Source organism: Lagopus muta, chromosome 5 (genome assembly GCF_023343835.1).
Source record: "Lagopus muta isolate bLagMut1 chromosome 5, bLagMut1 primary, whole genome shotgun sequence".
In the NCBI taxonomy this organism is placed as follows: Eukaryota; Metazoa; Chordata; class Aves; order Galliformes; family Phasianidae; genus Lagopus; species Lagopus muta.
Window position 1 is genome coordinate 23,442,107 of NC_064437.1, and position 25,696 is coordinate 23,467,802.

The 25,696-nt window shown below is 42.6% G+C and overlaps 1 protein-coding gene across 4 annotated transcripts in view; it reads right to left on the bottom strand.

Annotated features, from left to right (window-relative positions):
* Nucleotides 1-25,454, bottom strand: part of SUCO (SUN domain containing ossification factor) — a 40,852-nt gene extending 15,398 nt beyond the window's left edge. For 2 of the 4 annotated variants that reach the window (XM_048944516.1, XM_048944514.1), the window contains exons 1-13: nt 25,204-25,454; nt 15,062-15,170; nt 12,629-12,730; nt 11,213-11,358; nt 8,042-8,182; nt 7,714-7,861; nt 5,713-5,833; nt 5,372-5,496; nt 4,830-4,897; nt 4,055-4,162; nt 3,436-3,541; nt 1,177-1,197; nt 917-972 (exon numbers count right to left, since the gene is read on the bottom strand). In XM_048944516.1, the coding sequence (XP_048800473.1) occupies nt 917-972; nt 1,177-1,197; nt 3,436-3,541; nt 4,055-4,162; nt 4,830-4,897; nt 5,372-5,496; nt 5,713-5,833; nt 7,714-7,861; nt 8,042-8,182; nt 11,213-11,358; nt 12,629-12,730; nt 15,062-15,170; nt 25,204-25,268 (1,316 nt within the window). In that variant the 5' untranslated portion in view covers nt 25,269-25,454. The remainder of the gene's footprint in view (nt 1-916; nt 973-1,176; nt 1,198-3,435; nt 3,542-4,054; nt 4,163-4,829; nt 4,898-5,371; nt 5,497-5,712; nt 5,834-7,713; nt 7,862-8,041; nt 8,183-11,212; nt 11,359-12,628; nt 12,731-15,061; nt 15,171-25,203) is intronic. The other 2 variants (XM_048944517.1, XM_048944515.1) reach the window with 2 other exon arrangements.
* Between the last annotated feature and the right edge of the window lie 242 nt (nt 25,455-25,696).

Here is a 25,696-nt window from a genome sequence, read left to right on the forward strand (position 1 = left end):
CATAAACAACATTAACGTCACATAATGTGTGACAAACACATCAGATAAGCAATAGCTGCCTTCATTTAGAAACAAATATATTTATCAGACTTCTATCCAGTTTGTTGCACGTTTCGGTGCTATACAAAGACAAAAAATTTCTAACTCCAGTAATTCCAAGGAGATTTGGAATTAACTTGAACTTCTATCTAGAGGTAAGAGCTTATAGGGAGCTCAAGACAAGAACATCTCTCCAGCTTTACCTTCAACAAACTTTAAGAACATCCTCCTAACTACTTGATTTTTTGTGCTATATTCTTTACCTACTCTGCTGAAATCAACTTAAATAAACACAGTTTAAAGCACCATTACTTGATAAAAATATTTTGTTTAGGACGCCAGTTTCTCAGGTTCAAATCCAGGCACAGCTTTAACAGAAGAACTAAAAGCAGCTTTCAGGAACAGCACAGATGTGAGTATTCTGTGAGCTACAGATAGAGTTGTTCTGATTTAGGTGCTTCAGGTATGACTGACTGCAGTCAGCAGTACACACCTGGGGTGCCATGCAATGCAGCAGCTTCTCAGCAGCACTCACCACACCTGCCCTTTTTCATGTGCCACTTGTGCCTTGCTTTGCTTAGTCAGCATGGAAACATTCACACCCTGCTCTGAGGCTGCTTGTGCTCCTGTTCCCCACCCTCCCTGCAAATATTCCTCATGGAGAGGGGAAACTGAATGAAAAGATTCAAGGCTTCTTTAAACACACGTGAAGCAGCACACTATGTAGCAGGCCAACTTAGGCAATTGCTTTAGTTTGCAGTATTTCTGGCTAGCTGAAGTGTACTGAAAACTAGAATTTGTTTCTCAGCTTTACTAGAGTGCCCTAATTCTTACTGCAAAGAGGTAGAAAGCGAAAGCGAAACACTGAAGACATTACCTTATAAGACTTAAGGGACAAAAATGTTCTGATCCAAAGTGTGATATCAGCTCCACCTAAAGAATGAAAGGAACTTCAAATAAAAGACCAAAGACCCCACGGAGTCCATTTAGGGTAGCTTTGTTTACAGGGGATTTGTAGGTTGCCCACAACAGAAAAGGCCAAAAGCTTTATTCTTGCCATGCATTAAGGTGCTGAGCCGCAGCAGAGAACACCCCAAGCCCTATGCATTCAGCATTCCAAAAGAAGAGGTTGCTAACCTTTATGTACTTGATGAACATCTGAAGCAAGAGAAAGGAAAAGAAAAAAAAAAGGATGTCAGTACAAAGGCTGAACACATGCCATAGGCAACTACAGAGCTTTACTGTTTTTAATTCAGTTCGATAATGCCTAAGACAAGTAATGAAGGATGAAGCTGCAATACTACTTTATCTGCCCTAAGTAGCAAGATTTAGTCTTCACACCTTGCAGATAGGAGGTAACATGCAACACAAACGATTTATTAATGAAATCTGTCAAGTTATTCCATTTTTCTGATGCCAGACAGAGCAGTGAAGTGAGTTAAGTTCACTATGTAGCTTTTTCTCTTACAGAGCACAGATTACAGAAAGTGACTCATAAAAAAATCCATCATAGCATGCATTCTACACTCTGCTACTGCTTCAAATTCAGCAATTTATGGAAGGTAGTGGAAGATGATGCACAGAGCACCTTATTTCAAAGCTTCATCCAATTTATCCCTAGGGAGAATGTGGCTACACACTGGTATTTAGTCTCAATTCAATTTAGAAATGTACAATGCATTTATTAAGACACTACGTAGATGCTCCCAATAAGAACTGTACTAATTTACATGTGAGATCAAGATAACAGTTCCATGAAAGCACTCTTACAAAAAAAATTCATACTTGCATTAAACCAATTCAAAAAATAAAATCAAAATCAAACATTCTGATAATTTCTGGACACTTCTTCTGCTGTAGATCAAGCACACTTAAAACTCATTTCTATTTCATGCTATGAAATACAAACATCACAATAACAATCCTTTCTAAGCGTTGCCATGCTATGTGAATCAAGGCAAAACACTGTGCCCTCCAGAGGATTAAGTGCTGCAGCATCTACTGCTAACTCTGGAACTTCAGGGACAAGGAAGGTCCTAGCTACCTTAAGGCATTAATTCAGCCAGAAAGCAGAATTAAAAATACATGAAACCTTTGTCTGACTCATGCAGATTTTCTACATATAGGAGTCCAACAGATAACTATAATTCTCAGCTACCTCTTGAAGAGAGCACAAATCTTAAGTCAGAGGCACAATTCAATTTTTATTTCCTCCAAGCACCATTTTACATTACATTACAGGGTGGATTTTAGGCCCTCAGAAAGAAAGAAAAAGAAAAGAAAGGGCCCTCAGCCTGTATTCTATTTGAATTACAGCCTCGTCACATCCCAGTATTTTCACTAAAGCTTTTAACCCTACCCAAGTACCACATTACTCATGGCACTTTATTCTGGCTGAATCCTCTGAATAAAACAGCTTGCTGCAAGCTATTTGATCGGGCAGAGATCACGGAAAGATTTCCATATTGCATTTACCAACAGGACAAACCCAACTTCAGCAGCTACCATGGGGCAGCAGCTGCTTTCTGCTTCAGTTCTGCTAACTGCCCCAGTAACACAGGAAGGGAACAGATTCTATTACTTTACCAGACTACAATCTCACCTTTGAGACTCAGCTGTATGCTGTACCAATGCTTACTTTAGCAAGTACCTGAATGCATCATGAAACTGTATCATTATGGGCTTTACACAGTGAAGATGTTCTAAGTGAAGCAGTATTTGGAATGAAATTTTACCTCTGAGTTCACATACAAGGTCAGATAACAACAAACACACTTCTGTTACAGTAGTGTCAAGAAAATCTGGATTTATGATTTATTTAGCTTGAGTAGCAGCAAGCCTAAACAATTCACATGAGCAGTAGTTACAACTGCCTGACTGCAAAGCTGCTCTGCGTGCCTACTGATGAGAAGCAGAATTTAAATGTTTATTCTTTCAGATTCCTTAAAACTGCATAGCATACACAGCACAAAAGTACCAGGAAATACACACGTTCTAATCTGTGCTTCAGGGAGCATACACACATATGCACACATGCAGGTACAGCAAAAAGACAAAATGGATTGATAATTTTAATTGTATATTCAGAATATGCTGTTAGGTCAAGTGAAACAGAACATTGCCTGGATTTTTCTTACTTCATATAGCAATTACAAGCTCTCAGACACAAGGTAACAGGTACTTTCCAACACACACTCAGTTACTAGTTGAGGAAGACAACACACTTGTGACTGTGCCATAAGGGTTTAACATGTGGCCCTTAGGGACATTAACAAAACTAGTGCAGATAATGGTGAAATGTGCTTTGATAACACACGTCTCTGGATGCTGGTACAAAAGGTAAGGTCAACACGTGATTTTCTGAGAAGCATAAATGCTTTGGCAGCATTCAGTTACCTTAACATATTTGGCATACATCTGCTCATCCAGAGGAAAGCTCTGGACATTCCTCTCATCTCTAGCATGGAAAGTACCCAGTTTAATCCACTTGTTTGTTGGATACCTGGAAAAAACCAATACAGTCAGATAAAGACATGCAAAACTCCAGGACACACTGTTTACAGCCTTAAGCTTTCCAAAACTTTTTTTTTTTTTTTTTTTGCACAAGAAATAAAGTACTTCTGAATTTTCATGGGAGCTGTGTTGTGCTTTTTAATGCAGAGAAGCATTGCAAGATAAGGTTCTGGTCACCACAGAAAAGTCAGAAGTACCTCTTCACATACTTCATTCTGTGTTTAAACCCTTAAAGGAGGAAACCCTATTGAAATTCAGCCAGTAAAATTTTGAGGGAGACTGAAACAAGACAGAAAAGGAAAAAGAACAAAACACAGAGAGCCTGGGGGGGTGGAAGGTGGTGGAAGCTATTAAATGATCATATACAAAATAAAAATCAAGTCATTTCACAACGCATTTCTATTTGCAAAATTGAAGACATGCTGTTGAAGCCATACATTGAAGCCATCTGTTTAGCAATTATTTAATTCTTCATTAAGCAGAGCTAGTTCTGTTAACATACCTGTCGCTAATGGACACCAGAAAGTCCTTAGGAGTGGAAGAGAATAACTCATGATTTGCAATGTCAAGCTGCTTCACTTGGACTGGCTCACAAAGCTCAATAACAAACCTTGAAGACAAAAAGGAAACATTAATAAAAGCACTTCACCTGTCCAATTGCACTCCTCAGCCCTTTATTTTGTTGCTGGATCCTTCCTTGGCTATAAAGCAACACTAGAGAAACGCTGCAGAATAAGGAGGTGTCAATTCTTGCTCCCTTCAACAATCACTAGTGACACTCCAGTGAAATTTACATGTGTGTTTAACTTAGTAACTCCAGATAGCACCTGCAGCTAGAAGAGCTTCATCCACTTTGTGTTCAAAGCCAATAAATCACAGAACTGAAAACTATGGATAGAAACCATTAAGTAAGTCACACCTGACAGACTAGTTGTTTATATATGGTAAATTTTTAACAAAGTCCTACAAATATTGGAAAGCTGGGGAAAAAAACCAAGAGCTTTACTTGAATACAGCTCTTCTTTTGAAAGATGTTAATTATGTCAAAACTACACATGCTGAAGTGAATAAAGTTATCTCCTTAATCATACTACTCAATAGCAGAGACAATTCTGTGGGGGACACAATTAAGTGTCCTCTGCTAAATCAATTAAACCTCCTTACATGTTCTTCAAAGGCAGAAACACACCAAGATCCAGCCAGTTCCACAGTGCACACACTCCCAACACAAGAAACTAGAATTATTCTTTGCATACAAGCAAACTTCAGCAACCTACCAGATTTTTGTGCTGCATGGATTTAACATGTAAAGGTCCATGTTTTCCATCAAAATAGCTGAAGTGCTCTGTATAAAGAAGAGGACAATAAGTATTTCAAGTAGACAATGACAACGCCAAGGATTTTTCCTCCTCTTCCCAGCAATGAATTTAATATTACTTCTATAGATTAATACTGGGCTTCATAACATTCAAAGCATGCTAATATACAGGAGACAGAACACCACGCTGGTTTTGTGCAATCACAGCTTCTTTACTATGGTGAGCTAACAGTCTCATTCAGCTTCTATACTGAGCAGACTCTGCTCCCTCTTCCAAATATTTCCAAAGAAACTCTTCTCTACAGTAATCCCTGTTGTTTAAGACATACAGACCGTATTTTATGGTGATCTTTGGGTTTATAAGAATAGACCATAAACTCAAAAAATAAAAGATTACTTCAGAAACCAGTGCTCACTTTTATATAACTGTATTTTGCACTACTACTTGCATGAGAGTAAGCAAACTGAAGAGATGCACAATAACAACTGGTGAATGCTTACCTTTGCCTCTGGGTTGGCTGCCAGAATTTTGGCACCACACTCCACAGAGGCATAGTTATTTCTATTTTTCTGGACCTTTTTTGTGGAATGCTGTCCACCAGCAGCAGAAGGGTGCATTGACTGACCTAGGAACAAGAAGATGTCAGTACTATCATGCTCACACAATAACTGCTTTCCCTTTCAGGAAACTGCTGCTTAAGGCTTTTACGTAATGAATGCTACCACTCATCATTTTAGTAGGAAAGAAAACTTCTTGGGTGCATTCTGAATTCAGACAGCTTCACTACTCAAATTTAATATTAAAGTGGTCTGTATTTAAAGAAAACAAACCCTGAACTTACTCTTTTCTTTCTCTACCTCCATGACTTTCTTCTTCCACTCATCAAATGTCGGAATGTCTCCAGGGTCCTTTGGAGTTATGACAGATGTAGGGTCAATTTCTCCTGTTTTCTTATAGTCTTTCTGAAAGGGGGGGGAAAAAAAATCAAAGAACATGTCACAGATTGTAAATACTTTTCCAATACAAACACTGAAACAAAAGCAAACTTTATGATATACATCAAGTCAAAAGCAAATCCATCATCTGAACTCATGTTGAAAACTCAGTGCCAAGGTATGCTCACGAGCCAAATAAACATGCAATGGTTTCCTCCCAGAATTATAGACTTGGATTGAGACAGTGATGATTTTTGTGGCTGAACTAATATGTTTCAAGTACAACGTAAGCATTCTGCTTAATAAAACATCTGCTATGTCTTCAAGATTCTTGCTTTTCTCCCTAAAGAAAAAATGTTCCCCTGTAATAGAAAACTTCAAACAGAAATGCTGATCATGACAGAATTCCAGAGGTTCTCTGGAGTTTCTGAATACCACAAAAAATTAACAGAAGAATTAGGTGTTAGTTGACAACTGTTATTTAATATTGAGTTCAAAACAACGTGTTTTTTGTGTAAGTGACCCTTCTAAGTGAATCATAGGCTACACCTATCATTTGAAGCCTCAACCTCTCCTTCATGCAGAACGCTCCTAGCACATCATCATAGGAGCTGAGGCTTTTTGCTAGACATTTCAAGCACTGAGCTCTGTGAAATATTGGCTACAGAAGAATAGTTTTCAGAAGGTTGACATTTTCTCTGCACTTAAGGCAAGAACTGCATCACGAAGTTCTACAGCTGAAAGCCCTCAAAAAAGAAAAAAGAAACGCCTACTTAGATAAAGAGTAACAGGACAGAGTTCTTCACATGACTCACAGTGCAACAGAACTTTAGAGCTGGCACATCCAGGTATGTGTACACGTAATTTAAAGTGAGAGAACCAAAACCCTGTCTTCTTCATTTCAGAAATACATGGTCTTCCTTGCACTATATGGAAATTAGCAGTCAGTCAAAAAACCCAACCAACTGAATAAATAATGCTTGTGCATAGCTATGCCATCAAGCCAAAGTGACAATTATTTACATCACAGCCTTAAAACATAAGGCTAATGAACTTATTTTAGAAGTTTACACTAATTTTCTGTCAGTAAGCTTTCTAGAAGACTCTTGCTGTCTGCACATCATTAATAGTAAAGGCACACTGTGCCCTGCTCAATACCTTTGGGAAAAAATTCTCAGAAAGACTACACATTAAAAAAGAATATTCAAGACAGCAGTGACAATCTAAATGTGATCCTAAAATAGGAAAATACAGCATTATTGTGGCAATGGACATTCTTTACCTATATGAAACCAGTAAGCTTTAGGAAGTGCCTTGCAGTAAGAACAAAAAAGCAGTCACACAGGTCACACAAAGTCCTGTTTAGCCAAGTATCCCAATTCTATCAGGTGCCAAATAAGATACTCAGGAAATAATAAAAGCACATCAAATGTTTTATTTGTCCTCTAAGTGCCATCTTTGTCCCCTGCCATCTGCTTGCTACTCAGGAACTTCCTGACTCAGTCCTCAATCAAAAGCCAACACTGACTTCTACAGGCTTACATGGTCGGAAGCACAATTCCTCCTCCTATTCTTTGTTCTCCTTTAACATATGTACAGAAAGTCAGCATCCTGCAGGAAGTCCCAACTTAGCTATCCATTACAGGAAGGACAGTTCTTCTGGATTCTGCTCTGGACAGCTTTATTTGATTTCAATTCCTCAATCTTGTATATGAAAAGACTCAGCTGTGACAAACCGCCAACCTCGCTGCTCTGCTCTTCTACTAGATGTGCAGACAGTGCTCACAACATAAGAGCTGTGAATTTATACAGTGGAAATCAGAAGAGCTCACTTTAACACTGATAACCAAACAGAGGTTATTATGCTCCTGTGTGTGTGCTGAGTGGATGATATCAGTACTGCTTACCTCCCTTTTTAAGTTCTCAGAGGCATTCAGAGCAGATTTTTGATCTGCCCCCTTCTCAGCTGCTTCAACTTTTGACTCAAACTCAGATTTTGTCTTCTTTCCCTTGCCATGTGAAGATGATACGTTCTCTATATGTTGGCCTGCAAGGCTGAAATTTTGAGAGCATTAGAACACACAAAACGATCACCCTTTCACTCACATCCAATATTAAACACACACACACGCAAATGGAGATAAGCAAGCACATGCAAATCTTCGTTGCAAGGCCAGGACAGAAGAAATAGTTACCATTAAATTATTCAGACTCACAACCTACTTCAATACTCACCTCTCTTGTGGACTGACAAAAGAGGAAGGCTCACTCTGAGGGTCAGCCTCAAGTGTCCCACCAATATCACAGTCAGGTTCTGACTGCTCAGCTTCAATAGAGCTGACTACAGGGATATCAGCACGGGTATTTTCTATTGCACTGAAGGGAAAAAAATAACATGCTTTTTACCCTTCTGGATAATACAAGTAATACTGCTAATGAACTACATAAACTAAAGATATTCCAAAGTTAAAAGAAAAAAAGAAAAAAAAAAAAAGAAAAAAAAGAAAACCAACAGCTTGAGAAATAATTAAGAAAACAGAAGGGGAATGGAGCATATTTGTGGGACAGCATTCTCAGCTGTGTGAGAACGGAATTCCTTCGCCCATCGGTCCCAGCAGAAGAACTAGAAGCTAACTTCTCCTTCTCCAGATTTCTCATTCAACATATTATGAACACTGCAATGGATAACTTCCCCATCATTGCTACCAACTAAGAGCTTCATGCCTCCCTGGCTGCTAGCAACCTTCTTCTTTCAAGAAAGAGAATCTTAATATGAAACTGAGTCCCACCACTAATAACATTACTACATCAGTAGCCAGCTATGAGCTTGGCTAAATCTATGCAAAGAATGGTGTGGCACAACAGCATACAGCACAACCAGCAAGGTTGTTTTTTTTCCTATTAGCTTTCTTCTTTCTCACCAGTGCAATAAAAATGAGGTAATCCTGTTAACTGTATGAACAGTCTGAACTCACTAATCTGCCCGTTACTCCAATTCTCATTTCCCACTAAGAATAAACACACTGTATCAGACAGGTGTTAAGGCAAAAATGCAAAGAAAGCCTTCCTACACGCTTCTTAGGAAGGATGGGGTGAGGGGCCAAGAGGAAGATGGACAAATGGTAACTTTCAGTTGATAACTTCTGTGACTTTACTTCTTTCTCCAGCGCAGGAATGAGTTTGATGCTGATCTAGGAGGTTGTAAACCAGATCTAACCAAAAGCCTTTATTCTGCCTCCTACATTTCAACCAAAACACAGAATTGCAAAAACACAAACACTACGTCAGCAATTTGAAAGGCAATCTTTTTGGTTTTGCAGACATCCAAGATACACAGATGAGCTCCACATCTAACACTAGTAACTAACCACTGTTCTCAACAGTAAAAGGCTCCACATATTATTGATCTGTGTGGATGAACAACAATACCAACTGAATAAAATACAAAACAAGGATTAACTTTCGTGTGTGTGTGTGTGTGTGTGTGTGTGTGTGTGTGTGTGTGTGTGTGTGTACACATTAGGGTGTACTTGACCAGCCTTAAGTAATTTTGGTGGAAGGCAAATAACATGAGCTAACAGCTGCAGCATCCCCTTGGCTTCAGGCGCTTTCAGTTGTTAGCATCCCCACTATCACTTCTGAAGTGCATTACCAAGCTCACTATGCACTGCAGCTGCTGTCCCTTACAGTCACAAGAGGAGCTCAGATTATTTTTCAATAAGCTTCCCCCAAATTAGGTATGCATAGATAAGCTACAGTCGCCATGCTGTCCTAAAAAAGGATTTATCATGAAGTAGTTTGGAGTAAAATCAGCTGAATTATTCTGCAGCTAAAAGTCAGCAGTCTGCTGCAGTATCAGACAAGTTAACACCTAAGGAAGCCATGTTTTGTAACACTTGATAGTAACCAGCATCTAAAACAAGACAACTGATGTCTAATGGCAACAGATGAAACTGAACCTTTTTAAAAATCCTGTGTAACAAAGAGGTCAGATTACATCCTCTTTTGATACTGAAGTTAGGCTGCATGGAAAGAGACTCCCTATCACTATTTAAAGCCAAATTGAAATCTGAAAGCAACAAAAAAAACCAACCCACCTATAAATATATCTGTACCCTAAACTCATCTTGCCCCCTCTTCCTGTTACTGGTCCTAGAACCAGAGCGCTACTTCCCACAGCATGAACTCACAAATCAGAAGCTTCAAAACAAGTTTCAATACCCATTTGCTTGCTAATTTGAGTCTTCATAGTTTACCACCCCAGTACTCCACAAGTCTACTTTCAACAATTATGAGACACCAAGCTAATGTTTGTGTTTTTTTTAAACACAGATCCTGAATCTCTTTCTAAGACCTGACAAGCACATGGCCTGCATCTAGTTACACCAGAAGTCAGTATAGAAGACAACAAAAGCTATAAAAAGAAACACAGGAATTACATTCCAGCTTTGGTTTATGGAAACTGTAAGTTTTGGGAGCTTGATTTTCCAAGACTTGCAAAGAACTTCTACAAAGGACCACAAGTCAGCATTAGCACCAGCAACTAAGAACAGCCAGCAGACAAGATTGTCAGGCCCTCCTATGGTAAAAAGACTGAATTTAGAAAAACAACAAAACCTTAACACAAAAAAGAGAACAAGAAAAATCTACTTCATTTTCAGTGGGATAATTTTTATCTGTTAAAATACTACATCTTTAAACAGAGGAACACATTCCCTTTAGCACACGTTTAAAAAGACCAGGAGAATTTTGTGAAAGCACCTGGAAGTAAGCACATGTGGTTTCTAAACTACCATTCACATTACACTGCACAGCGTGCAAGGACAGAAGCAAAAGTAGGGAAATGAAGTCCTGAAGGAGCCCTAAAGGAGCTGCCTGTCTGCAGCAAAGGCAGCTCTGCACTGCACTACTAAGTACCAGTACAAACAACCTTGGCTGTCTTTAAACTTTGTTATCTTATTGTAGGTCTTTTAATACCTGAACTTATTTAAGACTGTTCTATTGCAAGTCTTACAGAGCAAAATCCTCCAAAGCTACTCCTTAACTGAACGCAGAGGCCACCACTCAAGCAGCTGGGACACTTGAGAATCCCGATGATGAAGGCCTGTAGTACAGACTCTGTAGCTGGAGATGCTTTCCTCTCTGAAAGCAGCAGCTTAGAACTGATAATGGCAACTATGTTACTCTTAAGCAAATAGGCACACTGTGTTCCAGAGACCAAATAAGTGACGGCATATTCTATTAGCATGACATCATAAACAAAGGCACTGCAAAAAAACCAGCATGCAACAGTCTAGAGAAGAACAGTTCCTCATTCCTAGTAAATCTAAACAGCAATCCCTTTAAGCAACCTCAGATCAAGTAGCACTCTGTCCAAGATTAAACCAATAAAACAGAAAAGCTTACTCAGGCTGCGAGACTGTAGGTATCTCTGAGGTAGGTGAACTGGAATTATTTTCAGTGCTTGCAACTGTGCTAGATGAAGCTTCATTTACATCTACTGAAGGTGGAGTCTGAGCTTCAGGCTGGCTCGTTTCACTCACTTCAGCAGCCTGTGAAAGCAGTGCAGATGAACTAAGTTTTTCTAAACTTGCATAGAGAATGTATTCATACAAGAACATATAGTAGGAAAATTAATTCAGTAGTTAACATTTCTGTCAACAATGAACCTGAAAACCAGGCAGCAAGACAGTTCAGAAACAAGTTCTTTTTTCACAAACCTAGCTGGCGTTCTGTGCTACATCAGGGCAGTTAAAGCATTCTCTCATAGTCCACAAGAACAAAAGCATAAAAATATTAATTGGAAAAGCATGTGCAACAAGAAAAAAGCCTGAAATTTCAGCAACTGGAGCAAACAGTTCTATTTGCATGCTCCAACACGGTATAATCTATGTAAACTGCTTTCATCCTCAGCTGAATTGTGGGAAGGCTTTCCATTTAAATAAGGGAGGTCAGGAATGCATTTAGAAGTCTATTCTGTGTTGTAACAGATGCAAAGGGAATCGTTCGTTACTTCTGAGAGCCTAGTAATCTTGAGTTGTACTCAAGTTGTACACTGTTCTTCAGTTTTTATAAGCACTTGCACTAGTTAGACTAACGAAGTATGCACTTCTGGATCTAGAAGAGTATACAGCCTCTTCAAATAAGAGCCTCCTGTCAATACCAGGGGAGCTCTGAGTCAGCCAACTACACACGAAGAGCCTTCTAGAGAAGGTTTAAACAACTCCATTACACATTTAAAGCATGCAATGTACATTCAGAAGTATGTTCTACTTATGTTATCTTGTAACCTACAGGACAGAAAGATACAGCCAATAAAAGGTGGTACCAGCAGGCTTTGTAATATGAACTGCACTGACTTACTATGATCAACTGTGCATACAGTTGAAGGAACCCCTTGGAAAGTTTCTGTTTTAAACAAAGGAAATAAAACTGATAGAAGCCACGGAAGATCAAAGCTAAGCACAACTGCTACAATCACCAAGTCTGACCTACATAAAAGACTTCTCTGAGAAGGGTTGTTTTTTTTGTTTGTTTTTAAAATATGTATTTTGAGACATTCATACCTATTACACCACATTTTAATTTACCTTGGAAAGATTTAGTCAGGACACACAATGTTAAATTACAGTTATTTATGAACATGGGAAATGCAACATTTGTTGGTTCACAGGTTTTAACCTGCAACAGAAACATAAGCTGGCTGTAACCTCACAAGTGAAAGGAAAGATGTTTTCCAAGGACCTTAGACCAGCCAAAGGAAAGAAATGCAAGAAGCATTTGAAGACTGTATGGAAATAGTGAATGAAATAATTGACTTGCCTGTTCAGATTTTATAAAGTCACCAAGTAGCTCTTCCGTGGAGTAGGTCTGTGTACTTGAACCTGCATGCTCCGGCTCCAGCCCAGGACCAGCCTCCTTCCCCTAGTATATTAACAGGGGAAACAACAGTAAATATGCAGTAACAAAAGCCTTTTATTATAGTAAGAAAAGCTAGCCTTGGTAGCAACTGAATAATATTATCTAACTACCAAAGACATAATCAAGAACTTAAACTAGGTGAATCTGCAGAGCCACTGCCCACATATGTTTAAATGCTCATCAGTACAAGAGCTACAGCACAGTAAAACAATTCAGTTAAACTGACAGAGGTGAATTGAAGACCATCCAGTTTGTGTGCTAAGGCAGATCAGTTGTTCTGCTACAGTTTACAGTGTTGACAAATTCTCCCCCTCCTAGTGCTGCCCAAAACAGGGGAACGCAATCCTACAAGGACTTGCAACAGATAACCATTAAAAAGTACAGCAAAGTAACACCTGGCACATTTGCCTTAAAGTATTCCTATCAGCAAAGCTAGATTAAGACTGTTGTAACCTTTCAAAACAACTTTGGACTATAAATCTTCAGCTGTAAAAAGAAGTATAAGGAATTCAGTGAGCAAAAAGAAATGTGAAGTTGAGGGGGGAAAAAAAGTTTCAGAGACCTCATATTATAGAACTAAAGAATTTTCTCTGAAACAGTATTTTTAAGGAGGATGACCACAACATGTACAAGTCATTTCTGAGAACATCCTTTCTGCAGCAATACCTTAAAATATATGAATACATCTGATAGAATGTGCATGCCCCTAGTTTTATTAAGGCAATCAAAAATCCTTGTCAAGTACTGAAAGTGTTCAGTGTTCAGACTCAGAAACGGGCACAAGATTCAACAGCATCAGTGCCTCAAGAAGACAACTGATCTAAGGAAAACTGAACAAGAACTGCAAGGCCGCTCTCATTTTTGCCAGACGTCCCCAGCAGCCCAGTTAGAAGCAATAGGCACACGCTAAGACTTCTCATACACCCAAGAGACATTTGCTTAATGAGTAAAAATAAGCACAGTATGACGTATGAGTTTTCCTCTGCTTTTAAGCAGAGAAATCTGCTTAATAATGCAGTGATGTTAATGGAATGAAGGGAAGAATGCTGGAAAAAAAAAAAAAAAAGAGGAAAATACACATGAGCAGTTTCCCAGTCTCAAAGCTCGCTTCATCTTTCCAGGTTTATTACATCAGCCATTGAACTTGAGTAGGACATCTTTTTTTCTTCAAACAAACAACCCACACATTACATGTTCTTATGGCTTTAAAACCACAGCTTGCCTGCCAAATTCAGGCAGCTATAAGAATAGGACTGAATGCTGTTTGGATGCATGAGTTGACAACACAAAATACTGCTGCCCTAGATGTTGAAATGTTTAAGAAACAGACAGCATTAAATACAACTTTTCCTAACCAGACAGCTCTCTCCTTGAGCCAAGCAGAACGCTCGAGACATTTTGGTGTGCTTTTCTTCTTTTTTGTTTCTTTCGTTTTTGTTTTTTTTTTTTATTTCTAAGGTGACACATAATTTTCTTGGAATGAAGACCATAACTGGCACTACTACCAACTGAGAGAGAAAACAGGATGCTCATTAACATCAACATTATCTGTGCTTATCACAGGATTCGTTATTTATCCACATAAATAAAGCAACTGAATTACCATGACTTTGGTAGGACTCAGTGGCCTGCAAGCTCACTATGAAACTGAATTATGTAGAAACTCACGACAAGTTTCATGGTAGAACCCATTGCTCTCAGTAGTGCCAAGTAATGCAAGTAAGAACGGCACAGAATCTTACTTATTAGCATTTTCAAAAATGTACTTTAGCTCTGTTAATTTTCATTAAATGAGCAGGGGGGAAAAGAAAAAGACAGACTTGTGTTAAATCTATTTAGGATAGCAGTCATTTGTACACAGGGTTTCTAACACAAAACAGATGCAATGAGTATGCTTGGTCTAGACTTAAGTCACCTCCTCTTGTCATGGTCTCTACAGAGCCACACACTGTCCCTAAGGCCCTTCTCACAGCCGTGATGCAGATAAAAGAACGCTGGGTCACCACTACTACCTTCACTGTTTGTTTCCTTCCAACACACAAATGCTCAAGCTGCACTACCAACAGAGACAAGGAAAAGAAAAACTTGGGCAGATATCATCCCCTCTCAGAGGAGGTGTGCACATTTGTACTATCTGTGCTGTATGTACATTTGTACTATTGGTTATAGGTGGATGGTTGGACTGGATGATCTTGAAGGTCTTTCCCAACCTTGGTGATTCTGTGATTTAGTGAGTACTACTGAACATTTCAGCCAAGGTGGCTATGAATCGAAGCATATGCATCATTTTGCTTCTTGAAATACCAAGTCAGACTAAGTAGCCAGTTAACATACCTTTTCCTGGATATTTTCACCATCGTTGGCCAAGACACAAGCATCACTTGAAGCATATTGCACTGTGGATAAAAGACTGTCTTTACAAAAGACGTGCCAAACAGGAAGCCTGTTCAAGAACACAGAAAAAAAAGTCAAAGTCCTGATTTCAAATGAATAAATATTTTAGTATTCCCTCAACATCATCTCCCTTCTTTGTACCAAGAGTTGCCTAAAAATAAAAATGTCTACGTGCAGTTTGTGAATACTCACGTACCAATGCTACTGGAGGACTAAACATGAAGAAATTAGTTGCAAGCACACTCCATATTTACTACTTTCAAAAGACAAAAGTGTCAGCAAAACAGATACTGTGGTGATGCCACACCACAAAGTAGAATCTAATGCAAGTTACTGCAAGATAGAAAGAACTAGCCATACAGTAAAGAAAGATTTAGCAGCGATTAATAAGGAAAAGCTGAATTCAACATTTAAGAAGAAGGCTCCTGTCTTCTCTATACAAGTCATACCTGAGAAAATTCTCTTCTGTCAACAGCATCAACTACATTTAAGATGATTAGCAACAATAGGCTTACTAGAAAAAAGGTCCATGCAAAATTTAATGAAAACAGACATGGAAAACCAGATACTGACTTCAGCTACACTTGCACAGTCATTTTATTTCTTTATTGTATTTTCAGTTTCAAACAGCTTAACTTCTAAGTAGCAAATGAGAAAGGATCTGCAGTAAAGCAGCCAACAACTACACAACCACACACATCAGATCAGAGCAGCAGCTTTTGCTGCATACAGCACACGGCCACTTTGTAAGTAACATCCATACAGCACTCATCTACACCTGGAGGCCCAAAGGCCAAAAGTCTTCACGCAGACTTGGAATTGCACAGAAATATTATGGGGAACTAGCACTGTGTGTGGTTTTAGCTGTACCCCAACGCTAGAGTCCCCTGCTGCATGAAAGCAAAAGGCAGAGGGGTCACCAGTGGTGAAGTGACTGACATGATGGCCAGGTGCTCCTCCAGACCCCCCACACTCACACAAACCACCGCATACCCTGAATACAAAAACGAAGGACAAAGAAGAGACACAAGTCTGCAGATCTTTAAGCATAAGAACACTGCGTGCAGCAACAATCTGACATGAGATTTGAAAGCTAAACACAGCCTTAAGGCAGTTGTAACAGAAACAATATTAACAGGTCAGCGTTTGCTTACATTACACATAAGCCTACTGTTTAGAATCTGAATTACCACCTGCCTTAACAGCTTGGAGATCACCTTTATTGGGAAGTAGATGTAGCAGAGATTCCTCCTACATAAACACAGCCGTACAGAGCACTATATCTTCAGGCTGCAGGCAACACCAAAGCAGGCTTTTGTTGCTGATAGAAGCCCACTGTTTCATTTCCAGAGGAAGCAGTATGCAGGTGCCACCGCTCCCAGCCAGGCCTCTCACCACCAGCGGAGCAGCAGAACAGGAACTGGGGCTTCGTTCAATTCCCATCATGTAGTTACTTGTTTGTATTAAGGTCAATGTTACACTTTGTGGCCTGTCTTGATCTGATTTCCTAGCCCTCACTTGGAAAAATAACTCTCTTATTTTTGGAGACTCCTCATGCTTTTAATTTCTGCACCACTGAAATCCCATTCCAGCTATAGCAACTCCCTATTTCTTCATAAAAATACGAAGTAAAGACAATTACAACAAACCTGTGGTAGCTCACTCCAGCCCTTTGTTACACATACACAGCAATGTTATTTCCTATTTTGCTTCTCCTAACTGGGGGGTGGGGATCTTTAGGAAACTGCACACAGCAATATCAAGCCACTTATGGTAGCAAAGCAAAGTTACAGCTGCCTATGAATCAGCATTTTGAACACAAGGTACATTCGCACAACTGCACCGATGGCTACTTGAGCATTTGCAGGCACGAGAAGCACCAAGCACGGAAGGCAGGCACACGCTCAGTGCCATTCATACACATACCAACCCACTGCCTTCAAACACAACCAAACACGCCTCAAGAGAGCAGCGTTCAGAAGAATGCAGTCTGACAGCTCGCTGATGTAAGCGGGTCCGACATAATAAGCTGTGTCCAACATCTTCCCAAAATCCTTCCTGGTCTAATCCCCACCTCAAACACGATGCTGCAAGTCTGCCAAGAGCCCTCCAAGCCAGGGAGGGGACTGAGCATTCTTCCAGCTTAAGCGTGCTTGCACAGGAATGCCCGGGCCCTGCTGCAACAGACAGCAGGCAGACTGACAGCTGCCATCCAGCTCTGCAAATGCACAGCAGCCAAGGCCGTGTCAGACAAGCCCTTTTGTGGGAAGGCAGACTGAGCACCTTTCAGAACCACTGGCACTATGCTCTCCCCTCACACTTTCCTATCTTTTTAGCGTTCATTCAATGGCCTTCCTTAGCCATGAACAGGTAAGTGATACAGCCCGTAAGAAAACTCTTGCCACGTAACACAGCACCATTGCAAGCTTTCCTTAAGTCTCCCCCAGAAAACGAATATGAAAAGCTAAATGCAAATTTACTGAGAACAGAAACTCGCCTCACTTCAGTGAGCACAGCAGCTCCTGCAGCCTATGCATGGACCTGGCCTCCCCTTTCTCACAGGAGCAATGTTCTAACGCCCACATGTGAGCCAGCAGCCCTAACGGCACACAGCACCGATCGATCGCTCAATCAGCCGCAGCATCTCAGGCACAAGGGGTGCTCCAGCTGAGTGCAGAAACACCACAGGGAGCTGCCAACACCTCACCGACACGTCGTCACCTAGCAGGGATAGAGAAGCTTGCAAGAGTTCCATTCTTGCTAAGTATGACTCAAAATAGCAGATGCTATTAAAGCTCACAAAGAACAAAGAAATTTAAACACGAGACTTCTAGTATTATCATTAATGTATTTAAAAGCTATTTCCATTAATATGCCATGAACTTTTCAGGTTGATACGTGCAAAAAGCAAAAGCTGCAAGCTCAAACATGGAGGGAAAAAAATATCTTGACTCTTTGCAGGGCAGGGCCACACTGTGGCTCTCTGCTGAAGCAGAGGCCTGCTCACCCCCACGGTAACAGCAAGGGGCACTTAGTGCTGTACAAACTAGCTAAGGCCTGCTGACGGCTGTCAGCCCTTTGGAAGAGAGCCCACAGAAATTTAAAGGTGCAGGTGGCTTTGGGATGGCAGCACAGGTACTGTGTGAAGGACCATCCAGTTCTCAGCTCTATCCCAGCCCTCCACATGGAGGCAGGCTCAGCAGGCTCCCAGCAGCTGCACCACAGTATATTACTGATACATTATTATTACAGTATATACAGATATTGTCATTGATGACCACTCCAACAAGCGTGAGTGTCAAGCTGAGGGTAAACAACTGCTAAGAAAAATGAACTGCATGAGTTGCAGCTGACCAAAACCAGACCCAAATTCACAAAATCCAAAAGAAAGAGCAGTTCTTGTACTGCCTGATCTTCCCAGAGGAAAGCCGAAGCTTTCCTACCCAAAGACTCCATACAAGAACGGTGACATTTGCACAAAACTCAGTTCAAACATATCTGTCCTCTGAATGACTGAAGAGTTTTCTTAAATCCTCCCCAAACAAGACGTATTTTTGGACAGCAGGTAGTGAAGCAGCTCACAGAGTTTAAAGTTGACACCTGAGAGGTAGTTTCAAGCAGAGGAAAGGTAACAAGAAGCTGTCACGAGCACACCCATCACCAGGACTCTCTTGAATGCAAAGGAACCATTCCTCTACTGACATTTCCCACACTTCTCACAGGGTTGCACGGCCAACAGGTGCAGAAGCAGCAGCACCCAGCAGCTAGAACAAAGCTGTCCCTGCAGCACATCCACAGGGGCAGCTCAGAACAGCACTCTGCAAGAGATGCCGGGAGGGATCTGGATCAGAGCAGGATGGAGAAGGGGGAGAGGTGCCCATCTGATGGCTGCAGATCCCACCTTCTCGATAAGAGCTTTGGATTCATCGGTTAAAAAGGGAGGTAAGTTGTGAAGGGGTGCAGAAGGAAGAATTGGTTTGCCTTCCATAAACCCTGCAGGTCTCTGCACGCCTCACTGCAAAGAAGCAAAAAGGACTGAATCTCACACTCCATTCTCACAAAGGCAGACCCCAGCCAGCAGCACGCTGCTGCTCAGCCACTGAACAGACAGGGAAAGGAGGAGTGAACCTTCACCCTGTCCCAGTTACGCAGTGGGATCTATCTATCTATCTATCTATCTATCTATCTATCTATCTATCTATCTATCTATCTATCAGAGGAGGAGGAGTTCAACAAGACAGAAATGCATTTAAAAGGACTCACAGAAGGAAGGAAAGGTCAGAAAAAAAAGCCTGGGCTTTCAGGATGGCAACACTGCTTCAGCCAGCCAGACGAAAGGCACTGGCAAGGCATGGGCTGCTTGAGCACAGCCTCCCCGCATATAGCACTACTTCTGCATGTGTGAAAAGGAAATAAGCGTTGATAAGCACAATGCAGAGCTGCTAGCATTCCTTAATGCTCATTAAAAAAAAAAGGAGACACATTCCATTTATCAGAAGCCATTTATTCTCACAGAAGAGCAGCATGCACCAGCAAGATTATTTTAAAAGTTCTGATGGTTCTTTAAGGCAGAAGAAAGCTGAAGATGCACCAGAAGACAGACGAGGAGCAGATGCTGCCAGAAAGGCACTGACACCACCTCTTTTTCTACCACTATCCACCAACTCCACAACGCTCTCATGTGCCAGGTTCATATGCTGACAACCACCTGAAAGCAGAGCTTTTCTGCAAAGCCTTTACTAACCATATTGTTCTTTTGCAGTTAATACAGGATTTTAGCATCTTTGCCACTCTTTATAAACAATGTGCTCTCCCAAGTGTCCCTTAACTGGAATGCTACACAAAACACAAGAGTTACTTCACTTACAAGAGGAGCCCAACACAAAGATACTTCTGACAGTGCCAAAGTCCTTACCTTCAAAAAATGAAATGTCAGTTTTTGCAGTTTAAAGTACTGCTTTCTCATTTCTTCAATGCATGAGCACGCATAGGCTGCAAAGGCAGGCTGCAGCTGGGCCTTGCTCTTTGGATAGCTGCTCCTCCCCCTCTGGCAAGAGTCCGCAGGTACCCTATAGTGGGGCACCACATGGGCCAGCAGGCAGGAGTCCCACCCCAAAGGGTGCTGAACAGAGCACACAGCTCCAAGAGACCCCTGGTAACACAATTCTGCACCAAGACCGTGGCCTGGGAGCCCTTCCCTGCACTGTCCACATGTACTTACTCACTTCCATACTTGAGTTTTTGGGAAAAGACCCCTAAAATCTGATGGTGACCATGAAGACACAGAAGGACAGTAAAATAGCTATAGACACCATTAGGCCTTAAGGCTCTTAGTGTCTGTAGTAAAGTTTAACTGAGATCTCTTTGGAGATTTCCTCCCTTCTTGTTGACGCGGACTCAACGCTGCAGCAACAGGCTCAGAATTGGCATCAGCTGCCCTGCACCAACTCCCACATTCAGTCCATTGTAAGTGCAGCACAGTGCCAAGGAGCGGAATTCTTGCATAAATCTAACAACAGGAATTTGCCCTACATCACTGTACAGCTATCAGCCAACTCCCAGACATTTCATAATGCATTTTTAATAGACTTCAACAGTATCTTGATTACCATCCCAAAATCCATCCAAGCCAAGAAGCTTCCTTTGAACACCTACTTCGAGTAGTAGGAACCACTTACTGATATTTCAATCTAAAACAGCTTAGTCATTACAATGAACATTTTCACTGCCCTGAACAAGTTCCCTGCACAAGCCTGGGGATCGGGGTGCCCATCCCACCAGCTCAATATTTGCCCAAAGAACTGACAGAAACTCTGTGATGGGCTCACGGCTCTGCGTGACTGTTCTCAGCTGGAAGAGATGAGAGCTTCAGTACTCAGAACTACTGCCCTACCCAGGCACAGGGGAGCCAGCACCTGTCTGTGCTAACAGACAGAAGCAGAAGAAGCTGTACATCCTCCCCTTCAGTTGTGGAAGCCAAAGAGAACAGAAAGCAAAAAAGCATTCTAGAAAATACAGAGAACAGCAAGAATGGTAACGGGTTAGAGAAAGTCTTGTCTTCTTCTGCTGTGCCTAAGTGCTGAAGCCAGGCACATCACACAGCCACCTCACAGGGCACACACCACGTGGCATGCTGCTTAGTTTGCTTGTTACACAAGCAATAATTTGAAGTTTCTAGGACAAAGCTTTCAGAAGATGTGGCATGAAAGTATTTCCCAAACTCTTTGAAAATCAATGAGGGTAAATAATGGAGACATGTTTTAAGACACCAGAGCCCGTCTGTGCACATCACCTCCAACCTGGACAGGATGAGCCAGGCATTCAACCCAGACTTTAAGAGCCCAACAGTTCCAACGCAGCTTTTGTCCCAGTTTCACCTACAGAGCACAAGCATTTCCAAGCAAGACGCACTGTATCTAACGGTATCTAACGGGCACCTCTCCCCCTTCTCCATCCTGCTCTGATCCAGATCCCTTCCCAGATCTCACTCTTCATTCCGAAATAAGCAGTCTGAAGCAGGAGTTCAGATTATATGAACAGTGTCCAAATTACTTCCTTCTTCCTGCCACAAAACACATACACGTAGTGCTTCCTTCAGCACTGGTCTTTTTGGGGGAGATGTACGTGTTCACACAAGGGGAGAATCCCCACACGAAGTTGTGAGCACCACGACACGAGTTACCCAGCAGCACTCACTCAGACCACAAGGGCAGCCTGCTGCCAGCCTCACCCCACTGAGAAAAGGACTTCTGTGACAAGAGGAGCACCGCACTCTAGAGCACGAGACCCACGCTATCCTCAGTCCATCTCATTCTCCAGCTCTGCCACTCAGCACCCTATGAACAGATGTGAGCTGGAGGTTTAAGCAAGAAGCCAACGATGGGGCCAGTAAGTGCTCCGTCAGCAGGGCCTGTGCTCCTGTGATCTCTAACCCAACTAACCTCACTGCCAACCGGACCGAGCAGAGGAGGCAAAACAAACACCAGCAGGCTGCCAGCACAACACAGCCTTTTACAGCTCTTGCATTGCAGAAGCATTCGACAAGGACTCCCTGGAAAATGTACAGGGCTATAAACACAATCCAAAGACCAGGAAACCTAAACCACTCTCTTTCGTTAAGATTTGCCTAAATCCTCACATTGAAGCTGCTACAGGGAGGAACACCAAGTAACGCTGAAATGCAGGCACGTATCAGCACTAGCCCTGGCCATGCCATGCCCAGCCTGACCTGCTCAGACCACAGGCACACTGCACGGCAGCTCCCAGAGCCAGAGCGCTCCAGGGCTTCCCAGCACAACAGCACACGGTGCTGCTGGTCTCTCACATTGCTACAAGCCTTCTTGCCCTGATGCAGCACACTCACACGCAGCTACAACTGAGGAACCTTGGTGCATGCAGGCACTTTATTCCCAGTTTCCTTTCATTCATATTTGCAAAGCTGAGAATTCTTAAAGGGTTCATAAAAGCTCAGCAGATCTGGATGTCAAAGCACTTTCCAGAACAGAATGAACCATAGAAAGACAAATTAACGCACGCATGATTTCTTTATTAAATGCATAGCTAACATGGTAAACAAATGCTGATGGCAGGCAAAAGCTGATGTCAGAACAATGTGCCCAGGATCCTGCTCAAACAGCTGTCACGGCCGGTCTCACACAGCGCCAACCGGGAGCCTCTGTATCTCCTCCATGCATTCAGCTCCCTCTGCATCATCCAGCTATGCAACATCACACTTCTCTAAGTGTTTTACATAATGAGCCCCTTTTTACAGAAAGGGGTTAACCAAACAAAAAAACTCTGCAAATTCAGAACAGGAATCATTGTCACATAGCTCAAGCTGCAATCTGCACAGAAGTATTATTTTTAGAGCTGCATATTCCAAGCCCTACTTGCATTGAAAATATTTCTCTAAAACCCTGCAGCTATTCCACTCTTCTGAACCCCTCGCTACAGCCTCACCGGCTCAGCTTCCCAGAAAGTTGTGTTTGCCCCACGTGGTTTGCTTCAGGAAGTCTGAAGAACTGTAACAGTGACCCTGCATTCCCAACGAGCACCATGCAGCCTTTATTGAAAAGGCACCAGCTGACGAGTCCCTGAACTCAACCTTCTTGTTTCTACATGTTTCCTAATACACAGCCACATTTTTCAACTGACTGGAAAGCTGTCAAATCACTGTCATATTCACCTTTATCCAAACAGGTATTTCTCCACTGGAGAAACTATTTCAAGTTCAATTTCATCAAATAAAGGAAGCAAGCACATATCCAGGAAGAAAATCAAAGTCCAAGTGGCCAAGAGCATTCTTACAGTAATTCCGTTTGTCCCATGTTTTCTTCCTGCTTTGTTTCACTTTGATCACCTGCTGCCCATGACTTTGACCTGTAACAAGAGCCCTGCTTCTGCCACCATTAACATCCCTTCAAGGTTATAAGACAACTAGGTTTAAGAACTCAACATCTGCACTCATGCCAACATCTGTAACGCAGTCAATGCCTTCCACTGACTACTGTGAGAGCTGTGTAATGGCTCACATGGTAAAGCCATAAAGGTGACCATCTTCTATTTGGGAAAAAGTAAAATGCACTTATCGTGGTTAGGCAGCTCAGCCAACAATGAAGGACTGAAGACTTTGACACTTTCCAACTATGCTCCTGACGTGGCTACTGAAACAAAGCTGCAGTGTCATTCTGCAAACAGAATCTTAAACTATCTCACAAGAAATAGCATTTGTGCAACAGATCAGAGAACCTGAGTTGCAACCTCACCAGCAGCTGAATTAATTGAGCAGCTCGTTAATAGGAAGGGTGAGTGTGCTGAACACAATCTGAACTTCAATAGCAAGAGCTTTGGGAGACACAGGGCAAGCTAGGATCAGTCACAACTTCTTGAAAGAGTGAACTTTTGAAAGAGTAAGAAGAGATTTCAGGGCAGTTTTTCTCCTAAACATACAAGAGGAATGCAAAGTAGTCTTTACAGAGCAAGCATCTTATTTAAAGAGCTTGCTACACATGATATTCTTCTATCCATATGAAATAGATGCCTGATTTTTTTCTCTCGTAATAGATTAAAAGCAACAGAAGAGTCACTCTGTCTATCTACTGTTAACATGAGAACAGCACCTTTAACAACATATCTCAGTGCAGAAACAGGTTATTAACAGCAAGAAGCAAAAATATATTACCCTAATAAGAATCCAAACAGGAAGGCATCTTCTGTGATAAGACATGCAACCCTCCAGCAGTGCCCAAGCACTGCCTGGAGACAGACAAACCAGGTTCTCAGTCAGATCAGCACAGCCAGGAGGAGATTTTCGTTTCTTTTAAAGCTTTGCTAAACACAAACAAGGAAACTGAGCTTTCAGGTTGTTTTCATACTCGCTGCTGTCTCCTGAAACCAGAAGTGCGATGACACAAACCAAGAGCTGGACAACCCACTCACGCAAGCGTCGGCAGCAGTTTTGCAACCAGCTGGGTACAGACAGGTGTCTGGGCTTCCCCACAGCCACACGGCCAGGCTCAGCTGAGACAGCCACAAATTTCAAGAGCGTTTCACCGATACCCTTTGTCAGACTATTCAAACGATCTGCAGGAAGACTTAACTCCAGCAGCTGCTGCCATTCGGGCTGCCCACACCTGCTGCAGGCACACCGCTGGGACTGGCCAGCACCGCTCCACCTCACACAGCTCAAAGCAGGACAAAGCTTGCAAATCTGTACGACTATCCCGTCCTAATATTGTACTGCCGTAAGGTTATGCAGAGAAACAAAGCACACGAGATGCTGAGGAGAACAGTTCCAAACACAATCAATGCGAAAAGCGAACGGAGCTTTTGACTTTCACATAACGCGACTCAAAGCAGCCGCAGAAAACCGCTGTGAAGAACAAGGCGCTGCGACCCACCGGAGAACGCGGCCAAAGTTCGGTGTGAAGGGAAAGAAGCGGATAGCAGAGGGGCACGGAATACACGGCGCAGCCCCCGAACCCCGCAGCCACGGCAGCTCCGTGCCGGCCAGCCCTTACCGCCGAGCCCCTTTTTCTCCTTCTCTCCCCCCGACACCGCTCTCAGGCCAGGCCGAGACTCACCAGAGCAGGGCGCAGAGGAACAGGCAGGAGCCCAGGGCCAGGAGCCGGCAGGGCGGCTCCCTCATCGTCTCCCCAGTCTACCTGCCGCGGCCGGGGAGAGGCGGCGCATCCTCCCCGCCGGAGGGAGCGCGGGGAAAGCGCGGGAAGCGGCCGCTGAGGTGCGCGGCCGTTAACGCGACTCCGATACGGCCGTTGCGGCGCGAGCGCGGCCGTTACTGCCCGGCGGCCCCTCCCCCTGCCCCTCAGCCCCTCACGCGCTGAGCTGGAAGGATACGCGTCACGCTCCGCGCCCCGCCGCCACCAATCGCCTGCGAGCCTGGGGGTAAGCCCCGCCTCCTCGCGGCCCGTTGCTGGCGTGGATTGGCTTCTCCCTGCCAGAGCGGCGGCGAATCAGAGAGCAGACGTCTCTTCCCCCGCCCCTCCAAGGACCTCTCCGAGGTGTCCGCGTAGGCCGGGCCGTGGTAGAGCGAGACGCTCCTGCGACAAGGGGCGG